At 45.7% G+C, this 22,198-nt stretch overlaps 1 protein-coding gene and 1 pseudogene across 2 annotated transcripts in view; both read left to right on the plus strand.

The window, feature by feature from the left end:
• NDUFA9 (NADH:ubiquinone oxidoreductase subunit A9) overlaps positions 1-5,267 on the plus strand; it is a 29,847-nt gene extending 24,580 nt beyond the window's left edge. Inside the window, exons 9-11 of one of the 2 annotated variants that reach the window (XM_004279020.4) lie at positions 52-147; positions 2,462-2,528; positions 4,978-5,267. In XM_004279020.4, coding sequence (XP_004279068.1) covers positions 52-147; positions 2,462-2,528; positions 4,978-5,148 — 334 coding nt within the window. In that variant the 3' untranslated portion in view covers positions 5,149-5,267. The other variant, XM_033404270.2, reaches the window with a different exon arrangement.
• Positions 5,268-5,854: 587 nt separating this feature from the next.
• Positions 5,855-21,178, plus strand: LOC101281768 (dnaJ homolog subfamily C member 8-like; annotated as a pseudogene).
• Positions 21,179-22,198: the final 1,020 nt, after the last annotated feature.

A 22,198-nucleotide genomic window follows, 5' to 3' on the forward strand; every position in this document is an offset into this window, starting at 1 on the left:
AAGTTTGTGAGGAGCAAATAATCTGAAGAACTGTGAATTTTCTGTTTGTAGGCCCAGTCGGTACGTCCTCTTTGACCTGGTGCAGTACATCTTTGCCGTGGCTCACAGACCCTTCCTGGCATACCCTTTGCCACATTTTGTCTATCGGTAAGTAAAGCGCTACTTTTTGTGCCTTCTAGAAAAGAGCTAACTAGAGACTTCGTTTGTAATGCTCCCACCCAGGGATTAGAGGGAGTACGTCCATTGCGGTGAAATCTGGGAATCTCTAACCAGGAGGTGCTTCTGTTATCTTGACAGTCATCTAGGAAAGAGCCAGAGGAGTCTAAGAAAGGGAATGTTGATTTGTGGGTGAGAAAAACACTGTGTTGGAAGGTTGAATCTGCAGGTCTTCAGATTCTCCTGTTAGAAGCCACTGGGTTTAATTGGCAGCATCTTGCTTGGCAGGTCATGTGAAGGAGCAATCAAGTTTCCCTCTGTTTCATCCACTCACCCAGGAGGGGAAAGGGGCCCTCCTTCATTAAGGCAGTCTGATCCCGGGGTTGGGGAAAGGAGCTAGGTCAATTCAGCCGCCTCCTGCAGTTGCCTTATTTGCTCTTCCTGCTTCTTGCTTCACTTCTCCCCTCTGTAGGTTTAGCATCTTGGAATGATCACCCACTGAGGTCCTGGTCAGGGAGACTTTCACATCCAGTTTGCCAGAGATTGACTGATGAAGCAACACGGCAGCTCACTTCTTCATTCGTTTGGTCATTCAGTCATTCAACAAACATTTCTTGTTGCCAACTGTGTCTTAGGCAATGTACCAGGCACTCAGGATGTTACAGTAAACCCTCAAAAAAGCTTCTGGCCTAACAGAAGTATCAGAGAGATGACAGTTAGAAGGCAGTGTGATGGTAATGTTTATTGGGAGTGTTCCGTCTTTCACGCTGCCTCCTTCATCTCATTTAACACTCGCAGCGACTCCGAGGTGAGCGGGGCAGAGTGGGGACTGAGTGGAAGAGCAGGGCTGAGGAGTATCTCCGTGTAAAGGACCAGCGGAGCAAGAGCAGTTTGTCAGGGGCCAGAAGAGAGTAACCAGAGGCTCAAGTGAGAAAGGGAGAGACTTTGGCCTCCTGGGCACCAAAGGAAAGGGCGCGCTTTAAGGAGGGAATGCCGTTTAAGGAGAGGAGCTTTGCTATTTTGTTCACATCTGTGTCTTCAGCACCTAGAACGGTGTTAGGCACACAGTAGGCCTTTTGTTAATGTTTATGGAATGAAATGCTGTAGAAAAGTCAGGTAAGATAAAGACAAAAGGGCATCGACTGGAGCTAGCGGTGAGGTCATTTGTGGTGGGGGCCTCGGGGCAGTGGAGGGGTATCAGCCAGTTTGCAGGGAGCTGCTTTCGTGGTTGTGCCTACGCCTGAGGCTTCTCCTGGAGCTGCGTATGCCCATGGCGTGGCCCCGAGGACCCGAAAATACAGACTGGAGGTGATCTGTTAGCGTAGGACCAGAGCAGAGGATTGTAAGCGCTGTGTTTTGTTTTGTTTTTGTAAGCCAGCGAAGTGGCCTTTTCTTTGCCATTGGAACAGGTTGGCTGGAATCTGAGGCTTGCTATGTTCCTGGAGAAATTCTGACCAATCTTCACCTTCCTTTTTCATTTTTTTATACCTCCCTTTGGGATGATGTTTTTCAGGTTTTTAAAAAGCTGCGGAACCCTGGGTTTGATGACTTTTGACCTAAAGGCCCATTAGGACAATCAGATAAGAGCAGAGCCGGCCTGGCCGTAGGGATGGTTGCTGCTCAAAGCACATGCTCCCAGCTCTGCCTCCAGTCCTCTGTGGGGGCCCCGAGGAATTCCTAGGGGCCTCCCTGTCCTGAAGACACGTGAGACGGAACTCAGGTGGCAGATAAGGAGACCCCGGGTTTCAGTAGGGTGAAGAGATGGTGCTGAGGAAGCAGGAGGCCCCTCTTGTCCGGGTTCTCTCTTGGCTTCCTCATTTGAACCGTAGATCTTAGGCATCTCCTTACTTTTGGATTTTTTGGTTCTCTCGGGTCCCCTACTTTTAAGCTCACGCTTTCTATCTTGCATACCACCTGGCTCGCCCTGTGTCCTTGACAGAAGCCTGTTTGAACGTCTGGGGCTTAACTTTGATTGAATGTGACAGGTGTCACTGAGCGTTGGATCTTTTGCGTTTGTCTTGTTGCTGAGGCAGGTGTACTGTAAGCTTTCCCGATTCACTGTCCCTCTGGTGGGCGCCTAGGAGAGCCACAGGGAGGTGATGAGGCTGTTGGCGTGAAAGGCGAGGCGACCTCCCAGGCACTGGGGCGACCTCCCAGGCACCGGGGCCAGGAGGTTCGGATGTTTGTTCGTTTCTTTAAAAACCTGCAGTGACTTCCTGGCTCCCCGGCAGCCTCCCGTGCTTGCTTGGCTTGAGCATCGAGCAGAGACGCTCACCACGTGTGCCATGTTCATTCCTCTTTCCAGATGGCTAGGTCGACTCTTTGAAATTAGTCCGTTTGAGCCCTGGACCACGAGGGACAAAGTGGAGCGGGTGAGTATGAGGTGATGAACACTGGCCCGGGCGGATGCTGGGCAGAGAGCCGCGGAGATGGGTGAGTGAGTGTCGAGCTAGCTCCCGGGCTCGCCTGGCTCAGCTCCACGTGCTCGTCTGCCGTCCTCGTGCACAAAATGCACCCAGGCCCAGGCTCTCCGGGGTCCTATCTTTGACATTTTCAATTTTCCTTTCTCCGCTGGATCATCTCCATCCACGTACAGACAGACAAGCCTTAACGCTAGCTCTGTGTGCTTTTGAAGGCCAAAGTCCCTCCCTGGGCCCCTCGTGTCTGGCCGCTGCCCTGTTTGTCTGTGTCCGTGTGCATCAGACTCCTCGGAAGAGCTGTCTCTACCTGTGGTTGACAGCTTCTTACCTCCTTCTTGCTTTAACCCACTCCTGGCTTTTATTTCCTTGTCTCCCCGAACCCGGCTCTGTTCCCGGTCGCCTGTGACCTCTGTGCCGCCAACTCCAGCGGTCAGCACTCTGACCTGCCCTCACCCAATCTGTGAGCCACATTGGTCAGAGGCGCCGCTCCTGTCCTCTTGAAACCCCGGTTTCCACTTGCGCTCTCCACATTCTCTTGCTTCTCGTGCTCACTCGGTCTCCCTGGTTCACCCTCCGTCCCTGGTCTCTGACGGTGGGGACCAAGGGCTCTGTCCTCAGCCCTTTCCTGTCCTTGCTCTTTCTCTGAGCGACCCTCATCTCGCCCCGGGCTCCGGCTGCTGTCTGTGAGCTCCTGGCAGCGGCTTCAACTCCAGCCCTGGATGGCCTGCCCGCCCACCCAGTGGCAGGCCTCACATCTGTTTAGCTGTGTAATAGTTATCCGAAACACGGCTGGTCCGAGAGTACAATGGCAAACCCGCTTCTCTCCTAGCCCCTCTCAGCTCAGTTAATGATATCACTGTTCTCTCTGTTGCTCAAGCCAGAAATCTGGAAATCCTCCATGATTTCTTGCTTTCCTCACCCATCTAAACAGTACTGCCCCATCCTTCCTGCTGTGGTGGAAATGTTCTGTCATCTCTAGTGTTCAGAAAGTAGCCCCTAGCAACAGTGGCTGTGGAACGCCTGAAATATGGCTAGTGTGACTGCAGAAATAAGATTGGAGTTTTATTAAATTTGTGTTGGACAGTACAGGTCTGGCCCATCAGCAGGTATTGATGGGAAACCAACTGTATGCTCGATCTCACCTCCCTCTTCCTACCTTTTTATTCAGCTTTTTATTATGAAAATGTTTATAATAGCATTGAAAATTCTCCACTTCCAGAAGGGTAGAGGAAATAGTCATCTCCACTCTACCCACTCTGATCCAGGAGGGTAGCTCATTCCTTCCGTAGCCTCTGGACGAGCTCCCGCTGCCTCTCGTCCCCTGCAATGCGCTGATCCCTTCCCATCTCGCTGTCTCCAAGCTGGTCTCCCTCACTGATCGTTTGCCCACTGTGTGTAGAAGTGCTTGTGTCGAAGTGTTTCTAGGGAGGATACAAAATAAAATACACACGCTCTGCCGTCTCTCCCTTTGAAAATCTCTTGGCCTTTTACCAACAAGCAACAGCCAGGGTGTCCTCTGAATGTTAACTTAAAAGCTAAAATGTTAGCAAGATGGAAACACAGTCCTTGGGGAACAGATGTGAGCGGGCAGCTGTTATCCCAAGGTGTCCTTTCTGCGTTCAGGAAAGATCGGGCGGGAGAACTGGCGGCCAGGACGCGTCCGCGTGTCTGACGGATGCACCTCTTACATGTGTTGCTGAGGAAGTGTCGCGGCAGCCGGTGCTGGGTTTGGGATTGGATCTGGGGAGGCAGCTTGACGGCTCTTCGGTGGAAGGATGGCAGACGTGCTCGGGTGGGAGGAGGGGGGTGCACGCGGCTCTGGGTGTGGACCGAGCCTCTTCGTGTGCTTGCGGATGAGCCGGGGTCTCTGGAATCTCGGGCTCACCCTCCTTCCCTCCAAACAAGGTGGGTTTGGATTTTTAGATCTATAGTCAGCATTAGTCAGCCAGGTTGAGTAGAGCTGGAGACAAAGGTTCTTGGATTGTCGCGGAATAATCTCGATTCAGCAAAACCGAGGCGGAAAGCTGTGCTCGGAGAACAGGCCCAGGGGATGCTCGGGACGGGCTGGTTTTGCCTCAGCCCCTGTTTCTTTACTGAGCCTCACAGATGTGACGACCTGTCTGCTCCAGCCCAGACTGACTGCTGTTTAACCCTCACCGGAGCCTGTGTTTTGTACTCGCGGATAGACCTTGAGCTGACACTTGCCTTTCCCTCCACAAGCCCTTTTCTGTGGTCTGCTTTCAGTGGTTCTGGGCATCAGCCCCTGCCCCGTATCCTTTGAACCCAGTGAAGTCTCAGCAGCGGGACTCAGGCCGGCTTGCGGGTTGGAGTGTTTGCGAGGCCGGCACTCCGTGTCCCTGGCCGCTTTTCAGTGCTCTCTGCGCGTCTTGTTTGCTCACAGGTTCACATCACAGACATGACCCTGCCTCACCTGCCCGGCTTGGAAGACCTGGGTATTCAGGCCACGCCCCTGGAGCTCAAGGCCATCGAGGTGCTGCGACGTCACCGCACGTACCGCTGGCTGTCTTCTGAGATTGAAGATGTGAAGCCGGCCAAGACAGCCACTGTTTAGTGGCCCCTGAGCTGCCCTTGTTTTTTGGTGTCATTCGGGTCACTAGCGACCAGGCCACCTTTGGCAGAGAATCCTGTACATAGTGCCTAAGAGCCCCTATTAAAACATCTGAGATCAAATTCTTTGCCAACATTTTCTTTCTTGATTTACAAAGGGAGAGATTCAGCCATCTAGAATTTGAGCATTATTTTCTTTAAATTTATATATTTAATGCTGACACATATATATCTTATTCTCTGAAATCCTGGAAGATTTGAATGTCCTTCTGTCAGGCCACTTCTTGTGAATGTTCCGGAAGATGAGAACCGCTTTTTAAGGTCAGGATATTGTGAAGCCCCCGTGTGATATATGATGCCTTTTAATAAACGCTAATTGAGAAAAGACACAACGTCCCATAACTAATCTGAACTTATCCACACTTTGGGTATTTTTAAACGTTTATCTTAATGATCTCTACACACATTTAAAATATAGGACATGGAAAACCGTTGTCCGTAGCCATGGACCCTCCGACTACCTGCAATAATTCCATAGTCCTCTGCCCCGCTCTGAACTTGCCGAGGCCTCTGCCCGCCTGCGGTTAGGACAGCCTCTAGATGGTTTCAGACACGTGGGTGCACAGGGATCCCCTGCCGCGTAAAGGAGCGCCAGCGCTTCGGAATTAGGACTGTTTGCATAAGTTGTCAGCCTCACAGCCGAGATCCAGATGCACAGTTGGTTCCGTGTCGGCAAGTCCCTCAGGACAGTATGTGGTGAAGCTAATGCACCACCTTCCTCGGCGGCCCAGGGTTGGTCATGCAGCCGACCGCAGGGCAGCGCCTCAGTCTGTGGGGTGGGAAGGTCAGTGAAAGCCCTGTTCATTTACAGTAATGTCCGCCTCAGCCTTGCGGAGTGAGGAACGTGAGTGCCTACGTGCGTTCTCTCCCTGCCCCCTCTGCATGCTCCAGAATCTTTTGTCCCCAGATGGACAAAAGTGTGATTTCTGGACCAGAAGCGTCAGCAGCCCCTGGGAGCTTGTCGGGAAGGCAGGCCCATCCTGATCTGTTGAATCAGGATCTGCATTTTTAAAACGTCCCTGGGAGATTTTTGTGCACAGTGGTGTGAAAAGCACTGATGTGCAGAAACGCTGCATCTCAGGAGTGTGACTCCCGTTACTAATTCAAGCGGTGGAGCCCCACCCCAGACCTGCTGAGTCAGAACCTCTAGAGACAGTGATGCACGTCAATTAAATCTCAGTGAAACTGGAGGACAAAAATAAAACAATATTACGTGATGAATCTGAAAAGCAAAAAGAATCTGATGAAAGGGCCTGGGAGTTTTATTTTCCTTAAACATGCCGGTTTATCCTCATGCACACTAATATGTGAGAATCAGTCTTCTAGGGAAAGGAGTCCAACCCTGCTTCCCTTTTTTTCTTCAGTTAAGAGATATCTTGTTGGTTTGGAGGATACTTCTGCCAGCCACAAGCCAGCCAGCAGGCACACAGATGGGTGGATTTGATTTGAAAACATGATAATTGTGTGATGTACAGTATCTGTGTGTTCTAGCAATGCCATTTCTCATCGGTTTGTATCCTAACTCATGATGTTGCATACTTGCTTTCTCTAAAACCATAATTTACCCAAGATGATTCTTTCCTGTCACACCCGATGCCCCCTTTTTATATTTTGTAATACATCCTTTATTAATTATTCTTTTATGAAAGTTGTATTATTATAACCTATCTAACATGTAATCAAAACATAATGCCTTATCTCATATAAACAAGGCATTGAAGGAGAATAATACACCCATAATAAAATAACATGTACTCCAGTGATGATGTGAGCACAGTTGCACTGAAGGGCATAGTGAAGTGGTCAACTGCTTGCCTTCATGTGGGCAGTCACCATAGGCACACAGGTACACTGGCCTGATGTGGCCAGAAGAGTAGGTCACCCATGCATGATACACTAGCAGCTAATATTTATTGGTCACTAAATGCCAGGACTGTGATGTGTGCTTTACCCGCACCATCTCAAGAAATCCTTACCACAACCTGTGATGACCCAAAAGGGTTAAATCAAGGTCAAGTTCACACAGCCACGGAGTGTTGGGGTGAAGGCTGAATCCAGGCTCCCTGACGTCAGGGCTGCAGAGAGGGTCCGTCTATCTTGGCCACTTAACTGCCGAGAGCTTCGTTGCTCTTCCTGATGTCAGCTTCTGCATTAGTGAGCAGCTTCTTGTAAAGTTCAGAAAAAAACAAAATCTAATTTGCCCTAGATTTATATAGTAAATCACATTCTTAGAAAACTCAACATGTATTAACCCCGTACCAGAAATCCCTTATATCTGTCAAACAGCTAAATTTGCAGTTCAGGTGAGTATAAATGGGTTTTTAAGTCACGTGAGATGTTTCAAGTCTTGATTTGTGTGTTCTGACTTACTGTGCTATGTCCACCCCCACTAAATGCCCACAGTCCCCTTCCATCATTGTGATAAAGGTTGCACACAGATTTCCGGGGTGCCCTCCAGGGGCTGTGTCACACCTGCTGAGAACGACCACTGTGACCCCTGCCGGGGACATCTTTGAAGGTGTGTTGCCATTGTGTCTTGGGAGCTGGGTTTAGGCAAGGTGACCATGGTTTGGTTTTGTTTAAAATTTTTAAAAATTATTTGTTTACTTTAAATTTTATTGGGCTATAGGTGACTTACAATGTTGTGTTAGTTTCAGGTGTACAGCAAAGTGAATCAGTTATACATACACATAGATCCACTCTTTGTTTAGATTCTTTTCCCATGTAGGTCATTACAGAGTATTGAGTAGAGTTCCCCGTGCTGTGCGGTAGGAAGGTGACCATGTTTTAATGGTAAACCATGGTAAACGCCTGAAACACCATTTGAGCAGAGTGTGGTATTCCCCTGACGTGCTACCAGCTGTGCAACACACGGCTCTGTTGGCTTTTCCGTCGGGCCCAGGGCACCCCGTCGTCCAGCCAGCCTTCCCTCTTTACGTCTGATTCTCTCCCCAACGGCACACTCTTCAATAGAGGACACGCTTGAGGTTCAAAATGCAAAAGGCCACCGTCGTATCTGTCCATCTCTGAGCACTAACTTAGCCGGTAAATTAAAGCGTGAACTTGCTGTTCGTCATTTGCCACAAATTAGCACAATAACCAAGCTTTCGGTGGGGGGCTGTTTGGGGTTTCACTTCACGTCAACCAACCCTAAATGAGGTGGCTTTCTTCTCCATCCCTTCCCTTATCTCCTTCCTTCCAGAAGCTCCACGTTCTCTGTCTTTTAAAGAAAACTCAGCTTTTTCGGTTCCTCAGCTCGGTCCCAGGAAGCTCTTCCAAGATCCGCTGTCGCTGTCCTGGTCGCTTGTTCACACGGGACAATCACACCCATGTCTCCAGCACACGCATGCGATTTCCTCAGCTCAAACGATTGTCAAAAGTCCCACCGTTAAAGAATTTCATCCATTCAACTAGTAACAGAGAAGTTAAGGGAAGATGCAGCCCTGAAGTCAGGGAGCCCGGATTCAGCCCTGGCTCCAACACTCCCTGGCTTTGTGAATTGACCTTGATTTAACTTTTTCAGGTCGTCACAGGTTGTGGTGAGGATCCCATGAAATCCTGTGAGTAAAGCACACATCACAGTCCTGGTGTTACTAAGTCTAAGCTCTCTCTGCTCGCCACACAACAGGCCAGTGAATTGGAGACAAGGTGTGGAGGCAAGGAATACGACTTTATTCGGAAAGCCAGCAGACCCAGAAGATGGCAGACTAGTGTCTCCCAAAAACCATCCTGTCGGGGTTTGGATGCCAGTTTCTTTTATAGCACAGAGAGGGGGAGGAGGTGAGGAAGTAAAGTAAAAAGGTCATAAGTTTTGCAGATATCCCCTGGAATGGCCCCCCTCTTGGAGGGAATGTGTTAATTTCTTCTTTCTTGCAGCCATCCACAGGTAGACAGGTCCGGACGTTTCCCTGAACAAAGGCACTTTGGTTTAACATTCAGGCAGAGGAGCAGGGTTCCCCGAGGCAGGCCGTTATGTAGAGACAGTATCCTTTTAGTGAACAGAAGCAGCGGAGAGCAAAGGTTCAAGTAAAAGAAACAGATCCAACGTGTAGCCTGATTTGACTTCACACTGGCATTTAGTGAGCAATAAACATTCACTGCTGGTGTACTTACCATGGGTGGTCTACTCTTCTGGCCTTTACTTGTGCCAGCTGATGGGGATATAAGGAAGAAGTGGCTTTCTACTCAATGAGTTCATTGTTTAGTGGCAGGAAACAGACATACAAACAGTAACCATTGTTAGATTTTTCAGTTTCCCAAAGGGCAGTTTATCAGTTTAGAAATTTTCAAATTATGTAATTTATTGAAGCAATAAATAAAACTAACCTTTAAACTTAAAATTTCAGCCCACAATTCTAATTGTTTATACAGCTAGTGAATTTAGCAATTAGTTTTAAGGTTTCTTACAATTTAGTTACTTGAATTTTCTTAGTTATTTTAAACTCATTTTTAAATTTAATACATTTTTGGCTACGTTTTGCAACTGACCAATATACAAAGCCTTCCCACATATTTAAAAAATTGTAGTGAAGCTAATAATTATATAGATATTAACCTTCAAGTCTGGCAATCATGACACTATTTACAAACTTAGCAAAATTCTCATCCCTTTCAACTTAAAAATCTAAGTCTGAATTAATAAAGTACACATTTGAAATTGGAATCTTAAGATAAATTTGTCAGACTCCAAAATGCTCAATTCTTTAAAATTACAAATACTTTCAATAGCAAATATGTGCAGTTAGCCTCAAATTTAGCATAAACATGAATCGAGATTTGAATTCGTTCTGTGTATTTAATTTTAAGTCGTCTGGAGGTTGAAGACCTTTTCCGACTTAGGAAACAATTGTACCATCCCAAGCTTTTAGGAGTTCCCTCCTTAGTGCACGGAGATCGCGTGGGACCAGGGATGTGTCCTGGGCGCAAGATCTGGGATACACATGTCCAGGGTGATTCTTTCCACGGCGAGGAGGGATGAGTTGAGTGTCCATCTATAGGGGCTCTTCCTACAGGGACTTCAATTCCTGCTCTCCTAGGGGTGCATTTGTGGCCCATGTTCTCTGGATTCAAGGTGCATATGACCTGAACATCAAAGCTGATTTCAACCGCCCCTCTTATCATGACATTGTCATTTATACTTTACTTACATGTATTTATCCTGTGATCCTACTCTAAGTTCCTAGTCCAGATTCTAAGTTCCTGTCTTCCTGGGCCCTCCTGTATATCTCCCTTGGCTTTACTTGACTCTGATCTCCGGTGGCCTTGGCCTGCAGCAGCTTGTAGCAGGATTTCGGTTCCCAGCCAGAGACTGAAGTCAGTCTGCGGCAGCGAGAACACTGAATCCTATTCATGAGACCAGGGACCAGTGACAAGGCCCTGCCTGTACAGCTTTGCAGAAAACGCATTTCCACAAAGAAACAGAAAGTAGCGAAACAAGTAACGTATTTATTAGGAGGAAAAAAGAGTATCTGTGGATAGACACACGGGTGGGCTCAGAGAGAGAGTCGTGCCCTCGTGGTAGTTTGAATCGCTCATGTTGGGCATTTCTTCCAGGTGTCCTTTGGCCAATCATCTTGCTTTTCCTGGTTCTGAGTCCGTATTTGGTTTATCTCAGGGTCTCCCGTGTATGCGAGCATATCTCTTAGCCAAGATGGATTCTAGCGAAGAGGCCTATGGGTCGGGTGACATCACTCCCTTTTCGACCTCCAGGAAGGCTTTCTGCGCATGTATAGTCGGGAAGGTCTCCTTGACCTCGAGAACGAGAACTATGTGGTCTCTATCTAGGCGGGGCTTAGCTTCTCCTCTTCATCTTGGAGTATCTGTCCACAGGGGACAAACTCCAGCTGTTCAGCCTGGGGCCCATCTATCTCCTGCCTCAGCTCTAAGGTCACATTGACCTTTATCCTAAGGACAAATAGAAGTTCTAGAGTGGGAGTGTGTATGGCATACCTGTGAAGGGCTCTGAGAGCTTGAAGAAGAAAACCACCAGAAATGGATTTCTAAAGCTGTCTTGAGGATAACCAGGGGACAGGTGTGAGCTGGTGTGTGAGTGTTTGGGTGAGGAGGGAGCTGTCACTGAGCGTGAAGAGAACAGCGTGAGCGATGCACTGGGGGCTTGAGAGATGCACTGGGGTGTGAGAGTCAGGTGGTTACAGTGTGTTGGGGGAGGGGAAGGAGAGAGGAGTTTAGCCTTTACCTTGGGGGTGATGCCCAGTGGTTTAGCAGGTAAGCTCTATGCAAAACTCCACCTCTTAGCTGGGAGACAAATCCCTAACCTCTCTTTCTCAGCCTCAATTTCCTTGTTTGTAAAATGGATGTGATGATAATAATACCTACAAACACCTACATCGGAGGACTGTGGTGAGGAATTAAATGAGATGATGCTGAGTGCTGAGCTTGGCACACAGTGAATACTAGGTAAATGTTAGCTGTTATCATTTAAGTAGCAATGCCGTGACTGAGTCCATACATTCATTTCCTGACTTAATAAGTAGTAGCTGCCTTTCTTAAAGCAGGGAGGGATCCCTGTTTTCAAAGTGATGGCAACAGCAGCTTAATGAAGGTAACTTATCCCATTAGTAAGTAGCTGAGCTGGTTCTGACTTAAGGACACTCAGGAGAAAGACATGCTCATGATCTTGGAGAGACAGCGGTGAGTGGTGGCTTGAAGCAAGATCTTAGCTCCCTGCTGAGGAATCGAACCTGGATAGCCTGGATGAAAACCAGGAATCCTAGCCACTAGACCAGCAAGGGCTAGAGGCTAGAAGCAAAGGTTCCCTGACTCTTACCCCTGCTTGAAAGCAAGCTTGTTTCAAGGAGGCAAAAACTGTAAAAACAAGTACAAAGTTTATTATTAGAGACACAGCACAACATGTGGGAGAGCTCACGGAGAAACAGTTTCTTTAGTTAAGACAGAGCAAAGCAGAGATACACACCGGAGAGGAAGGGTGTGGGCATCCTCCCTAATGATGAGGAACGCAGTAAAGAGACGGTTACGTCCTTTATACAGGGCAGTTCTTCCGGGTCTTTGTTTACCTTTGGCCAATAATCTCATTTCTTTTCCACGCCTGACCTGCCCTAGGGCACTCCTCAACAGGCCTGCGCAACTTTTTTCGAGATGGATGCCAGCCCGGAGGCCTATGGGGAGGTGGGGGGAGGCTTGTCACCACCTATTCTGGCGTGGAGCCCCCTCCTTTTTGACCCCTAAGGAGCCTTTCTGCGCATGTGCAGTGTCTCCCTTGCCCCAAGGATGGGAAATACGAGACCTCTTGATCTTTTGCTCAAGCAAGGTTTTAGCCCCTCTCTGTCCCTGCCATGACTGCTATCTTAAAGTGGCCACAGGAGACAAAGTCCAGCTATTTACCCCGTTCCTGTTGTTATTTCCATCTCGAAGTACACACAGGAGGCTGGTTGTAACTATCTAGCCTAGAGCCCACCTGCCTTCTTCTTCAGGAAATGTAAACAGGAGGCTAGTTGTAAATGCCTAGGCTGGAGCCCATCTATCTCATGCCTCAGACACAGTGATGTAATTCTGGAAGGCTGTGGGGTGCCTGGGAGGTAGAAGGAATGGAAAGCAGAGTTGAAGACAGGCCTAGGCACCTACTCGGCGCTCTATAAATATTTGCTGAGTGAATGAATTGATGAATGAACGGGGTGGGGAGATTCTTTCCTTGTTCTTAGGTGAAAACTCCATCTGACCCCAAATTGTTCTGGTCTTGTTCAGGTAATAATCATTTCAATTTTGTAATAAAAGCCCAAGGTATAATAGGCTCTATTTGGTCATCAGGATGCCCAGTGTTGTGTAATCATTCAAATTCTAGCTTGGTACCCTAACTCTCTTCTCTGCCCCCCAGCTGGGGTCCAGGAAGATAGTGTGGTTGGTACTTTTTTCAGCCTTCTCTTATTTTCATCCCCAGTTTGCCAACAGAGGCTGTCCTCTCTCTGGGACTGGGCCAAGGGGGGCCGGGGGGGCAGGGATTGGGGAAAAGGGTACAGTCTTATGGGGTGAAGATCTTTGCTGACTTTAGATGTCTGAAGCAGCAGGTGTTTGGAGCTGAGTGTTGTGAGGTATTTTCACAAAAATGATGGTTTGGGTGGTAATTGAAGCTGTAGAAATACATGTTGCAGAGGATACAGTATCATATTAATAAAACATCACCCATTAACACCTTAGCACAAATGAGGGTAGCTACACCTCACTGATAAGCATGTGAATAAGGATGAATAATTTATGGAGATGATGTGTGTTGGGAGTGTTGGGTGGAAGCTGCCCTAAGAAATTTGAATTACGGGACTTCCCTGGTGGTCCAGTGGTTAAGACTCTGCGCTGCCAATGCAGGGGGCGCGGGTTCGATCCCTGGTTGGGGAGCTAAGATCCTGCATGCTGTGCGGCGCGGACAAAAAAGAAGATATTTGAATTAAAGAGCTGTAAGGTAATTTAGAGATTATCTATGCCAATCTGTACATTTTATAATTGAAGGAACTGAGTAAAAACGAGAGAAATGACAGCTCTGTAGGATCCGGGTGGACAAACGCTTCTGAGTCCAGGCAGTCCGTAAATAGGACAATGGGAAACAGAAGCATAGGGGAACATTTGTGCTTCCGTGGAAAACTGCATTGCCTGGAGTCTAGACTGGATGAGGTCCAGGTTAGCTGATTTTGATTCTAGGGAGATGCTTTACAACTCTGTAAGCTGTAGATAACCAATAACAATGCTGTTGACTAAAAAAATATACTCAACAACCTAAAAGTTGGGAGTTACATTTTATTTGGTGGGAATTTTTCGGGCTTCAAGCCCAGGAGGCAGCATCTCAAGTAACCCTGAGAAAACTGCTCCAAGAAGGCAGGGGGGAGCGAGGATATACGGGAGTTTTGCAACAAAGGGCAAGTCGTAGGAACAAAAGGTTACTGTTAATAAAAGAAAACTAGATATTTCAAGTTAAGGAATTTAGCGCTTTTCTATGTATGGGAAGATGCAAGAGTCTGGGCTCACTGAGATCATTCCTTTGATATGCAGCTCAGCTATCTGGGGCGAGTATCCTGCGTTTTCTCATCCTGAGTTTCCTCGGGGCTCACCGTGGGGAGTGGCTGCAGTCTGAGGGCTGCTAGATGGCAGGTATGCTCTGTTTCCTTCCTGAGTTCCCTCAGGGCTCACCAGCTCACTGTTGGAGGGCTGCAATCACTGATGATTATGACGTCGTTGTTTACTGATAATGACAGGCAATATTCTGTTTATCAATGCAAAGTAATTCTTGTCTATATACATGTAAGTTCTGCCATGGAGTCTCAGCTGACCTGTCTCCCCCAGTGTTGCCTCCAATGGCATGTTTATTTCAAGATTCCTGAGCTTTGTTTTTGTTTTTTTCTTTTCAAGATGACTGAGCTTTGGATTCTCCTTTGTACTGGTTGTAACACCTCACCATTCTCCTCGTGAATGAATTAAACACAATCTTTAATGTGTTCATTTTTATATCTGCCGGAGAGTCATGACTGTTACCCTTGCTTCACAATTATCCTTTACTAAAAGGACAAAAGGACTGTGGGGAATATGGGCAGCTCCCAGCTCCTCGCCAGCTCCCTCCAGAAGAGTATTTCCGGATGGGGAGGTCGGTCAATGATACCAGATCTTCAGCTTCTCAAGGAAAGCTGAAAATTTTTCAGCCTTTTTTTTGTAAATGTGTGAAAGCTCTTTATTTTTATTTTATTTTATTTTATTTTATTTTGTGGTACGTGGGCCTCTCACCGCTGTGGCCCCTCCCGCTGCGGAGCACAGGCTCCGGACGCGCAGGCTCAGCGGCCATGGCTCACAGGCCCAGCTGCTCCGCGGCAGGTGGGATCTTCCCGGACCAGGGCACGAACCCGCGTCCCCTGCATCGGCAGGCGGACTCTCAACCACTGCGCCACCAGGGAAGCCCTGAGTTAACTTTTGGGTGTATCAACTGGAGGTGCCTGGGGAACGTCCAAGTGGAAATATCCAAAAAGCAGAAAGATATTTGACTAATAAGCCTATGAAAAAGGGCAGTATAATTAGTAACCAAAGAAATACAAGTGTAAATGGCAATAAGCTATTTCCTGCCTATCATGTTAGTAAATAATTATTATTATTATTATTATACAGAATCTGCACAGATCAGTGATATGGTAATCCTCCGTACTGCTGGGAGGGTGAGAGGCGGTGGTATATAAAATGAAATGAAGAGCACTTTGGGAATATGTACGAAAATAACACTGCAAGGGATTTACCTTAGGGAAATAATCTTGAATGTAGGCAAAGAATTAAATTTTGCTTCAAAGACGTTTATTGTTGCATTGTTCATAGTTGTAGAAAATTGGAAGTAACTACCAACCAGCAAGGCTTGGATGAATGACTGATAAAATTCCATCCTGCTATTCGGAATAAGGTTTTTGAAGACTACTAAATGGAAAAATACTCAACTATATCACTAAATAAAAAAAAAAAAGCAAGTTAAAACTTCACATGATCCCATTTTTATTGTTAAAAATGTTTTTAAAAGGGACTGGAAGGAGGTAATCAAAATGTCATCTCTGCTTCTCCCCAGGTGTTGGGATTACAGGCGTTTTAAGTATTTGTTTGATTTTGCTTCTCTTTATTTTATAAGCTTTCTGTAACGTTTGACTTATATAATAATAAAACTAATAAATACAATAATAGCAACAAAATTAAATTGTAAAAAGCTGTCACAGCTATTTTAAAGAGCATTGCCAGAACATGACGGTATTTAAACACTGATGCCAGCATGGACCAGGTAAACTGAAAACGGAAGGACAAGCCTGGAGTACGAGGACAGGGTTCATCATTCGGTTGAAACTGTAAACAATTTTTTGCTGGTATGTATATACATTCGTGTACTTTCTATGACAAAGCTCTAATCAAAAGTTGGTCCTCAGATAAGCATCAAGTATTTATGCCCAAGAGTAAGTAAAAATTCTTTGCATAAGGAAAGAAACACGTATGGTTGGAGATAAGCAGAAGCTTCTGGAAGTATGATTTTCTTCACAAGTATTCTAGGAAGACCGTCTTCAAACATTAGAATATTATTGGTTTCAATATTTTGCGGGGAGAACCGCCTAATGCTTTCTTCAATAGATATCTCCCTTCTGTGACAGCTTATATATGAAACAGATAAAAGCAAGATACTCCATGGGGGCAGGAAGCGGTGAGGGGGATAGAGGGTCTGGGGCTCTGCTAGCCTGTTGTCCACCTTCTAGCCTTACAATCAGCTGCGAATGCATCTGTATGGGGTCCCTAGTCTTCTCAGAGGTAGTTGGAAAAACCCATCAGAGCAATAGGGTAAAAAAGCTATGCTCCCTGGAAAGGTAGAACTAGCCCAAAGAACTAGGAGGGAAGTGTGCTGATTGCAAACTGCCCAGACTAGGGAAGAGTGGACCAGGAAGGCTTTATCTCCAGCTGTGGGCAGTGAGAGAAGGGACACAGGAGAGGAGAATTCAGTTCTTTCCCAGGACCCACTTCAGCCCTGAAGCACAGAGCTATTCCAAGAGCTACTCTACCAGTTTGAAAGCCCTGCTGTCACTTGCAGAATGAATCAGCTAGATTTAGAATCGAGCTGAGATACCAATCATAGGCACACATGCACACGATTAAAATTATGTGTCTATTTTCTCCTACTTAGGCACATAAGGGGTGAGACAATTTATAGGTTGTAGCTCCAGAGGGGTGCAGGGGACCCTATTCCTAAAGAGCTAGATAGATGGCAAAATCCCTAATTAAGATTTTGCAAACATGTCCCTCCCTCCCCTTGCCCGTTCCCCCCACCAATAATAATCCCATTGTGGCAACATTAAAAATGGCTAAGAGAAATCACAGCAGTAGTTACAGCTGTCCCAGAAGCATCCCATAGCCCAGGCTGCCTCCCACCCATAGTGGAAATAGTGTTACCGAACCTGGCTTTGGGTCTCCTCGATCAACGTGCAGCAAAGCCAATCTACTGACACTAGGTTGTGGTGAAGGAAAGTACAGCGTTTATTGCAGGGCCGAGCAAGGAAAAGAGGCAACGCATGCTCAAAAGACCCAAACTCCCTGATGGTTTTCAGCAAAGGGTTTTTAAAGGCAACGTTTTGGGTGAGGGTTGCAGCTTGTGGTCTCTCTTCTGATTGGTTGTTTTTGGTGGTGTTTTGAGAATCTTAATCATTAAACTTCTGGTTCCAACTAGTCTGGGGTCTATGTGCTTGTGGTCAGCATGTGGTCACCATCTTCCACCTGGGTGGTGGTCTCAGTTTTTGCAGAACAACTCAAAGATCTGTGTCAGATGGTTACGTACATCCCTTGAGGGGAACTAGGACTCTGTTTTATCACTGAACTATTGCTTAAGCTCTCATTACTTTTCTTGCTTAACTGCTTTTCCTTTGTTCCTGCATTGCCTCACTTCCTTAATTAGTAACTGCTTGAATCTGCTCTTGGGAACTCAAGGAAGGCCTAGGAGACCAAAGCCTTTTTATACAAACAAGAAATGGGACATGGAGTGACTTTGGCACCGGGGAGGGCCCTGCAGGGTCCTGCTCGGTTCCAATAACAAAGTCCATTCCTCCCATCACACAGAAGCACACGCACACGCACACCACCACCAGTGGCATCACCACCACACATGTGGAATCTGCCCATCACCTGTGGATGCTTCTCTCACCACTTCTTTTCTGCCTTGAAGATGTGCACCATCCCGACTTTGGACGAAATGCGATACCCGTCTGGCTACCGCTAGACGGAAGTCTGTAGCTAAGACCGTCCAAAGAAGGAAGAAAAGAAAGAGAGCACAAGGGCATCCTTCCAAACATTTATTTAACAGCTTCTCTGGCTCTCTCATGTTTCTCCAGAGACTTCAGAAAAAGAGAAATTTCCTGGAGTTTCTAATTGCCTTTATTTTTATTACGAGGAGGCATATGCTTTAATGGCATCATTAAAATCTTTTATTTTGTTAATTATACAATATCGTGAATATTCATATAAAAATCTTTTTATGGACAGAAGGTTTCATTTTTCTTGGGTGGTACCTAGAAGTGGAATAGCTAGATCTTATAATTAACTTTAGGAGCGAGTGTTCTATAAATGCCAATTGGGTCATGTTGATTGTGTTGTTCAGATCTGCCATATCATGATTACTGGGATAGGAAGAAAGACGCATAGAGGGGCCCTATGACCTCCACTCCCTGGTGTTACTCCCCTGATTAAATTACGTTACGTGACAAAGAGGCTTTTATAGATGCAATTGTAGAAGAGACCAAAATATGGCGCCCCAGAATACGCCTCCTTGTCCTAAGGATTATTTTGAACTGATTATTTTGAGAAACAGAAGACACAGGAGAAGCTCTGAAACTAAAGTAGAAGTTACCCTTTTACAGGAGGAGTTTACATTTACAAAGGAAATCTCCGTTTGTAAGAGTTTCTCCTTCTCTGTACCTGGAAGAGAAGGATGACTATAAATCACAAGAGACTCTTATCAATGGATGAGGTACCAGCTTAAGTCTGCATAACTAGTCTTACTTTTATTTACCTTACTTTTCCTGATCACTCCCATAACTGGCCTCCCCCACATCCTTCTTTCTCTGTTTTTAGCTGAAGATCATGATATTTAAGCCTGAATTCTAAGCCCATTCCTTGAGGATTTCTCATTTCTCTGGTTATCTCTCCCAAGAGCTATACATGTAATAAACTTTAGTTTGTTTTTCTCTTCTTAATCTGTATTTTATTATAGTAACCCCAGAACTTAGAAGGCTAGGGGAAAGGTATTTTTCTTCCCCTACACGTTTAAAATGACTTATCAGTTGACCTCAAGATTAGGGAGGCTGGGTTTCCCTGGTGGCACAGTGGTTGAGAGTCTGCCTGCCGATGTAGGGGACACAGGTTCATGCCCTGGTCCGGGAGGATCCCACATGCCGCAGAGCGGCTGGGCCCATGAGCCATGGCCGCTGAGCCTGCACGTCCGGAGCCTGTGCTCTGCAACGGGAGAGGCCGTGGCAGTGAGAGGCCCGGGTACCACAAAAAAAAAAAAAAAATTAGGGAGGCTATCCCAGTGGATGTGCTCCATTTACATGAACTCTTTAGAATCAGACAGTTTTCCCTGGCTAGTAGCGGAAGAGGAAGTCAGAGAGATTTCAAGTGTGAGGAAGAGGTGCTGGCTTTGAAGATGGAGGGGCCCAGGTGGCAAGGGAAGCAGGTAGCTTCTAGTTGCTGAGAGTGGCCTTGATTAACAGCCAGCAAAGAAACAGGGACCTCAGTCCTACAGCTTCAAGTAACTGAATTATGCCAACAATCTGAACGACCCTAGAAGTGACTTTTCCCAGAGGCTACAGAGCCCAGAGTGGCTGACACCTTGATTTTGGCCTTGTGAGACACTTGGGAGAGAACCCATTTAAGACCACCCTGGCTTGTGACCTACAAAACTATGTTGTTTTAAGCCACCTCTTTGTGAAAATTTTTTATGCAGCAAGAGAAAACTAACGCATGTACTAACTTTTTGGTCCAATAGTTTTATCACTTATTCTCTCCAGGATTGTAGATTTGCCTATTTATCTTTAGTTATGACAGTTTTTGCTTCATGTATTTTGAAGCTCTAAGGTTCACATACATGTAAGATAGTTATGCCTTCCTGACTGTTTGACCCTTTTGTTGTTATAAAATTTCTACTTAATCTCTGATAATACTCCTTGTTTGGAAGTCTTCCTTGTCTGGTATTAACATAACCACACCAGGTCTCTTCTCTCCAAGAAGATATAACAATGCTTAATGTGTATGCAACTGACAACAGAGTGTCAAACCACATGAGGCAAAAACTGATAGAACTGCAAGGACAAATAGATTAATGCACTATTACACTTGCAGACTTTGGTGCCCCTCTGCATATACTGAACAGATCTACCAGCCAGACAATCAGTCAATACATAGTTGAACTCAAAAACACCATCAATCAACTGGATATAATTGACATCTATAGGATACTTCATCTAACAACAGCAGAATACACATTCTTTTCAAGCTTGTGTAGGACATTCACCAGGTAGACCACATTCTGGGACATTAAACTCACCTTCACAAATTTAAAAGACTAGAAATCTTACAATGCGTACTCTTAGATCACAGTGGAATTAAAATAAAAAGATAGCTGGAAAATCCCTAAATACATGGAGATTAAACAACATAGTTCCAAATAACACAAGGGTCAAAGAAGAAATCTCAAGAGAAATTTTAAAATGCTTTGAACTAAATTGAATTGAAAATAGAATTCATCAAAATTTATGAGATACAGTGAAAGCAGTGCTAAGAGGGAAATGTATAGCATTAAATGCACATAATAGAAAAGAAGAGGAAGAGTCACGTGGTGAACGAGTTGGGGAAATGGTGGCTGTAGGAGTGAGCAGGCTTGGGGTGGAGGGGGCAGCACAGAGGAAGCATTTATGACCTTCTACTGTGAGGTGAAACAAATAAAGAAGAGAGATTCCGTTCTAAAGTCCAAAAATGAGATTGAAAGATTGACCTGTCCTGGTTCCTCCTACTTCAACTTGAACCCTGATGTTCTTCAGATAGATCCTGAAGTGACAGATGAAGAAATAAGAAAGTAGTTTCAGCAGTTATTCATATTGGAGCATCCTGAGAAAAAAGAGGGTGATGCTGATGGAGCACAAAACCCTTTTGAAGCTGTGGACAATGTTTACAAGTTGCTACTGGACAAGGAACAAAAGACGAGGGCCCTGGATGTAATTCAGGCCCGGAAATAATACCTGGAACACACTGTGAAAGATTAAAAAGGGCAATTAAAGAAGGAAGGAAAACCTACAAATGTGGAGGAGGATGATCTCAAGCTGTTCAAAGAAGCAGTATACAAACAGACCATAAAACACATTGCTGAGCTGGAAATTAAAAGGAAAGAGAGAGAATTGAAAGAGATGCATGAAAGGAAATGAATAAGGGAAGAAGAGATTGCAGCTCAAGAAAATGGTTTTTAAAAATCATTTTTTTCTCTTTTTTCTTCACATTGGATAATTTCTATTGATATGTCTGGAAATTTATGACCTTTTTGTCTGAAGTTGCCAATTTGCTATTAAGTCTACCCAGTAAATCTTTAATTTCAGATACTATAAATTTCAATTCTAGGTTTCCCATTTGGTTCTTTTTTAGAGTTTCTAGTTTTTCCTTGAGATTTCACCATCTCTACATTCATTATGTCCATCTCTTTCTTTAAATTCTTGGACATTTTTATAATAGCTATTTTAAAGTCCTAGTGTTTGAATGACTACATCTGAGTCATCTTCTGGTGGGTTTCTATCGACTTGTGTTTTAATGGGTCACATTTTTCTGCTTCTTCACATGTCCAGTAATTCATGATAATATCCTTGACATTGTGAATGAATCCTTGTAAAGCATCTGGTTTATATTGTTTTCCTTTAAAGAATGTTGAATTTTGTTCCGACTGTTAATATACTGGAAGTTTATTTTGATGTTGTTGAGACTTGCTTTTGGGCTTTGTTAGAGTGGGTTTAGAGTGGCCCTTACCCTAGGGCATGGTTCTTACACGTAAGCAGTGGTCTTTCTATTGTCTTAGCAGGATACCCAGGGTGTTCACTAAGATGTCTCCATTGTGACTCAGCCAGAATTCCTGTATCTGCTAAGACTGTGTGACTTCTAGCATCTTTGTTATGTCTTAACCCTGTAGCAGTTGTGCTAGGCTAGACCTTGTGGAGTTTCTTCCTGGGCTCATTAAGTCTATCCCATGTCTGGGAATCTGGAGGGAATCCTCGGAAATCATCCTCTTTCTAGGTAGCTCCTTTAATTTTGGTACCCTGCACTGAAATTTACAGATGCTTTAGCAGCTCCCAAATTTAGCTCTCTGACTCCTCAGCTCAGGAGACTATCACTCTCTGCCTGGGGCTGACCATCTTGTGCCATAGTTGCAAAATTGTCCCCAGATCAAGGGATGGGGTAAATGTAGGACTCAACTCATGCTTCCCTCTCTCAGGGATCACAGT

The sequence above is a fragment of the Orcinus orca genome, chromosome 11 (assembly GCF_937001465.1).
Source record: "Orcinus orca chromosome 11, mOrcOrc1.1, whole genome shotgun sequence".
Lineage (NCBI taxonomy): Eukaryota > Metazoa > Chordata > Mammalia > Artiodactyla > Delphinidae > Orcinus > Orcinus orca.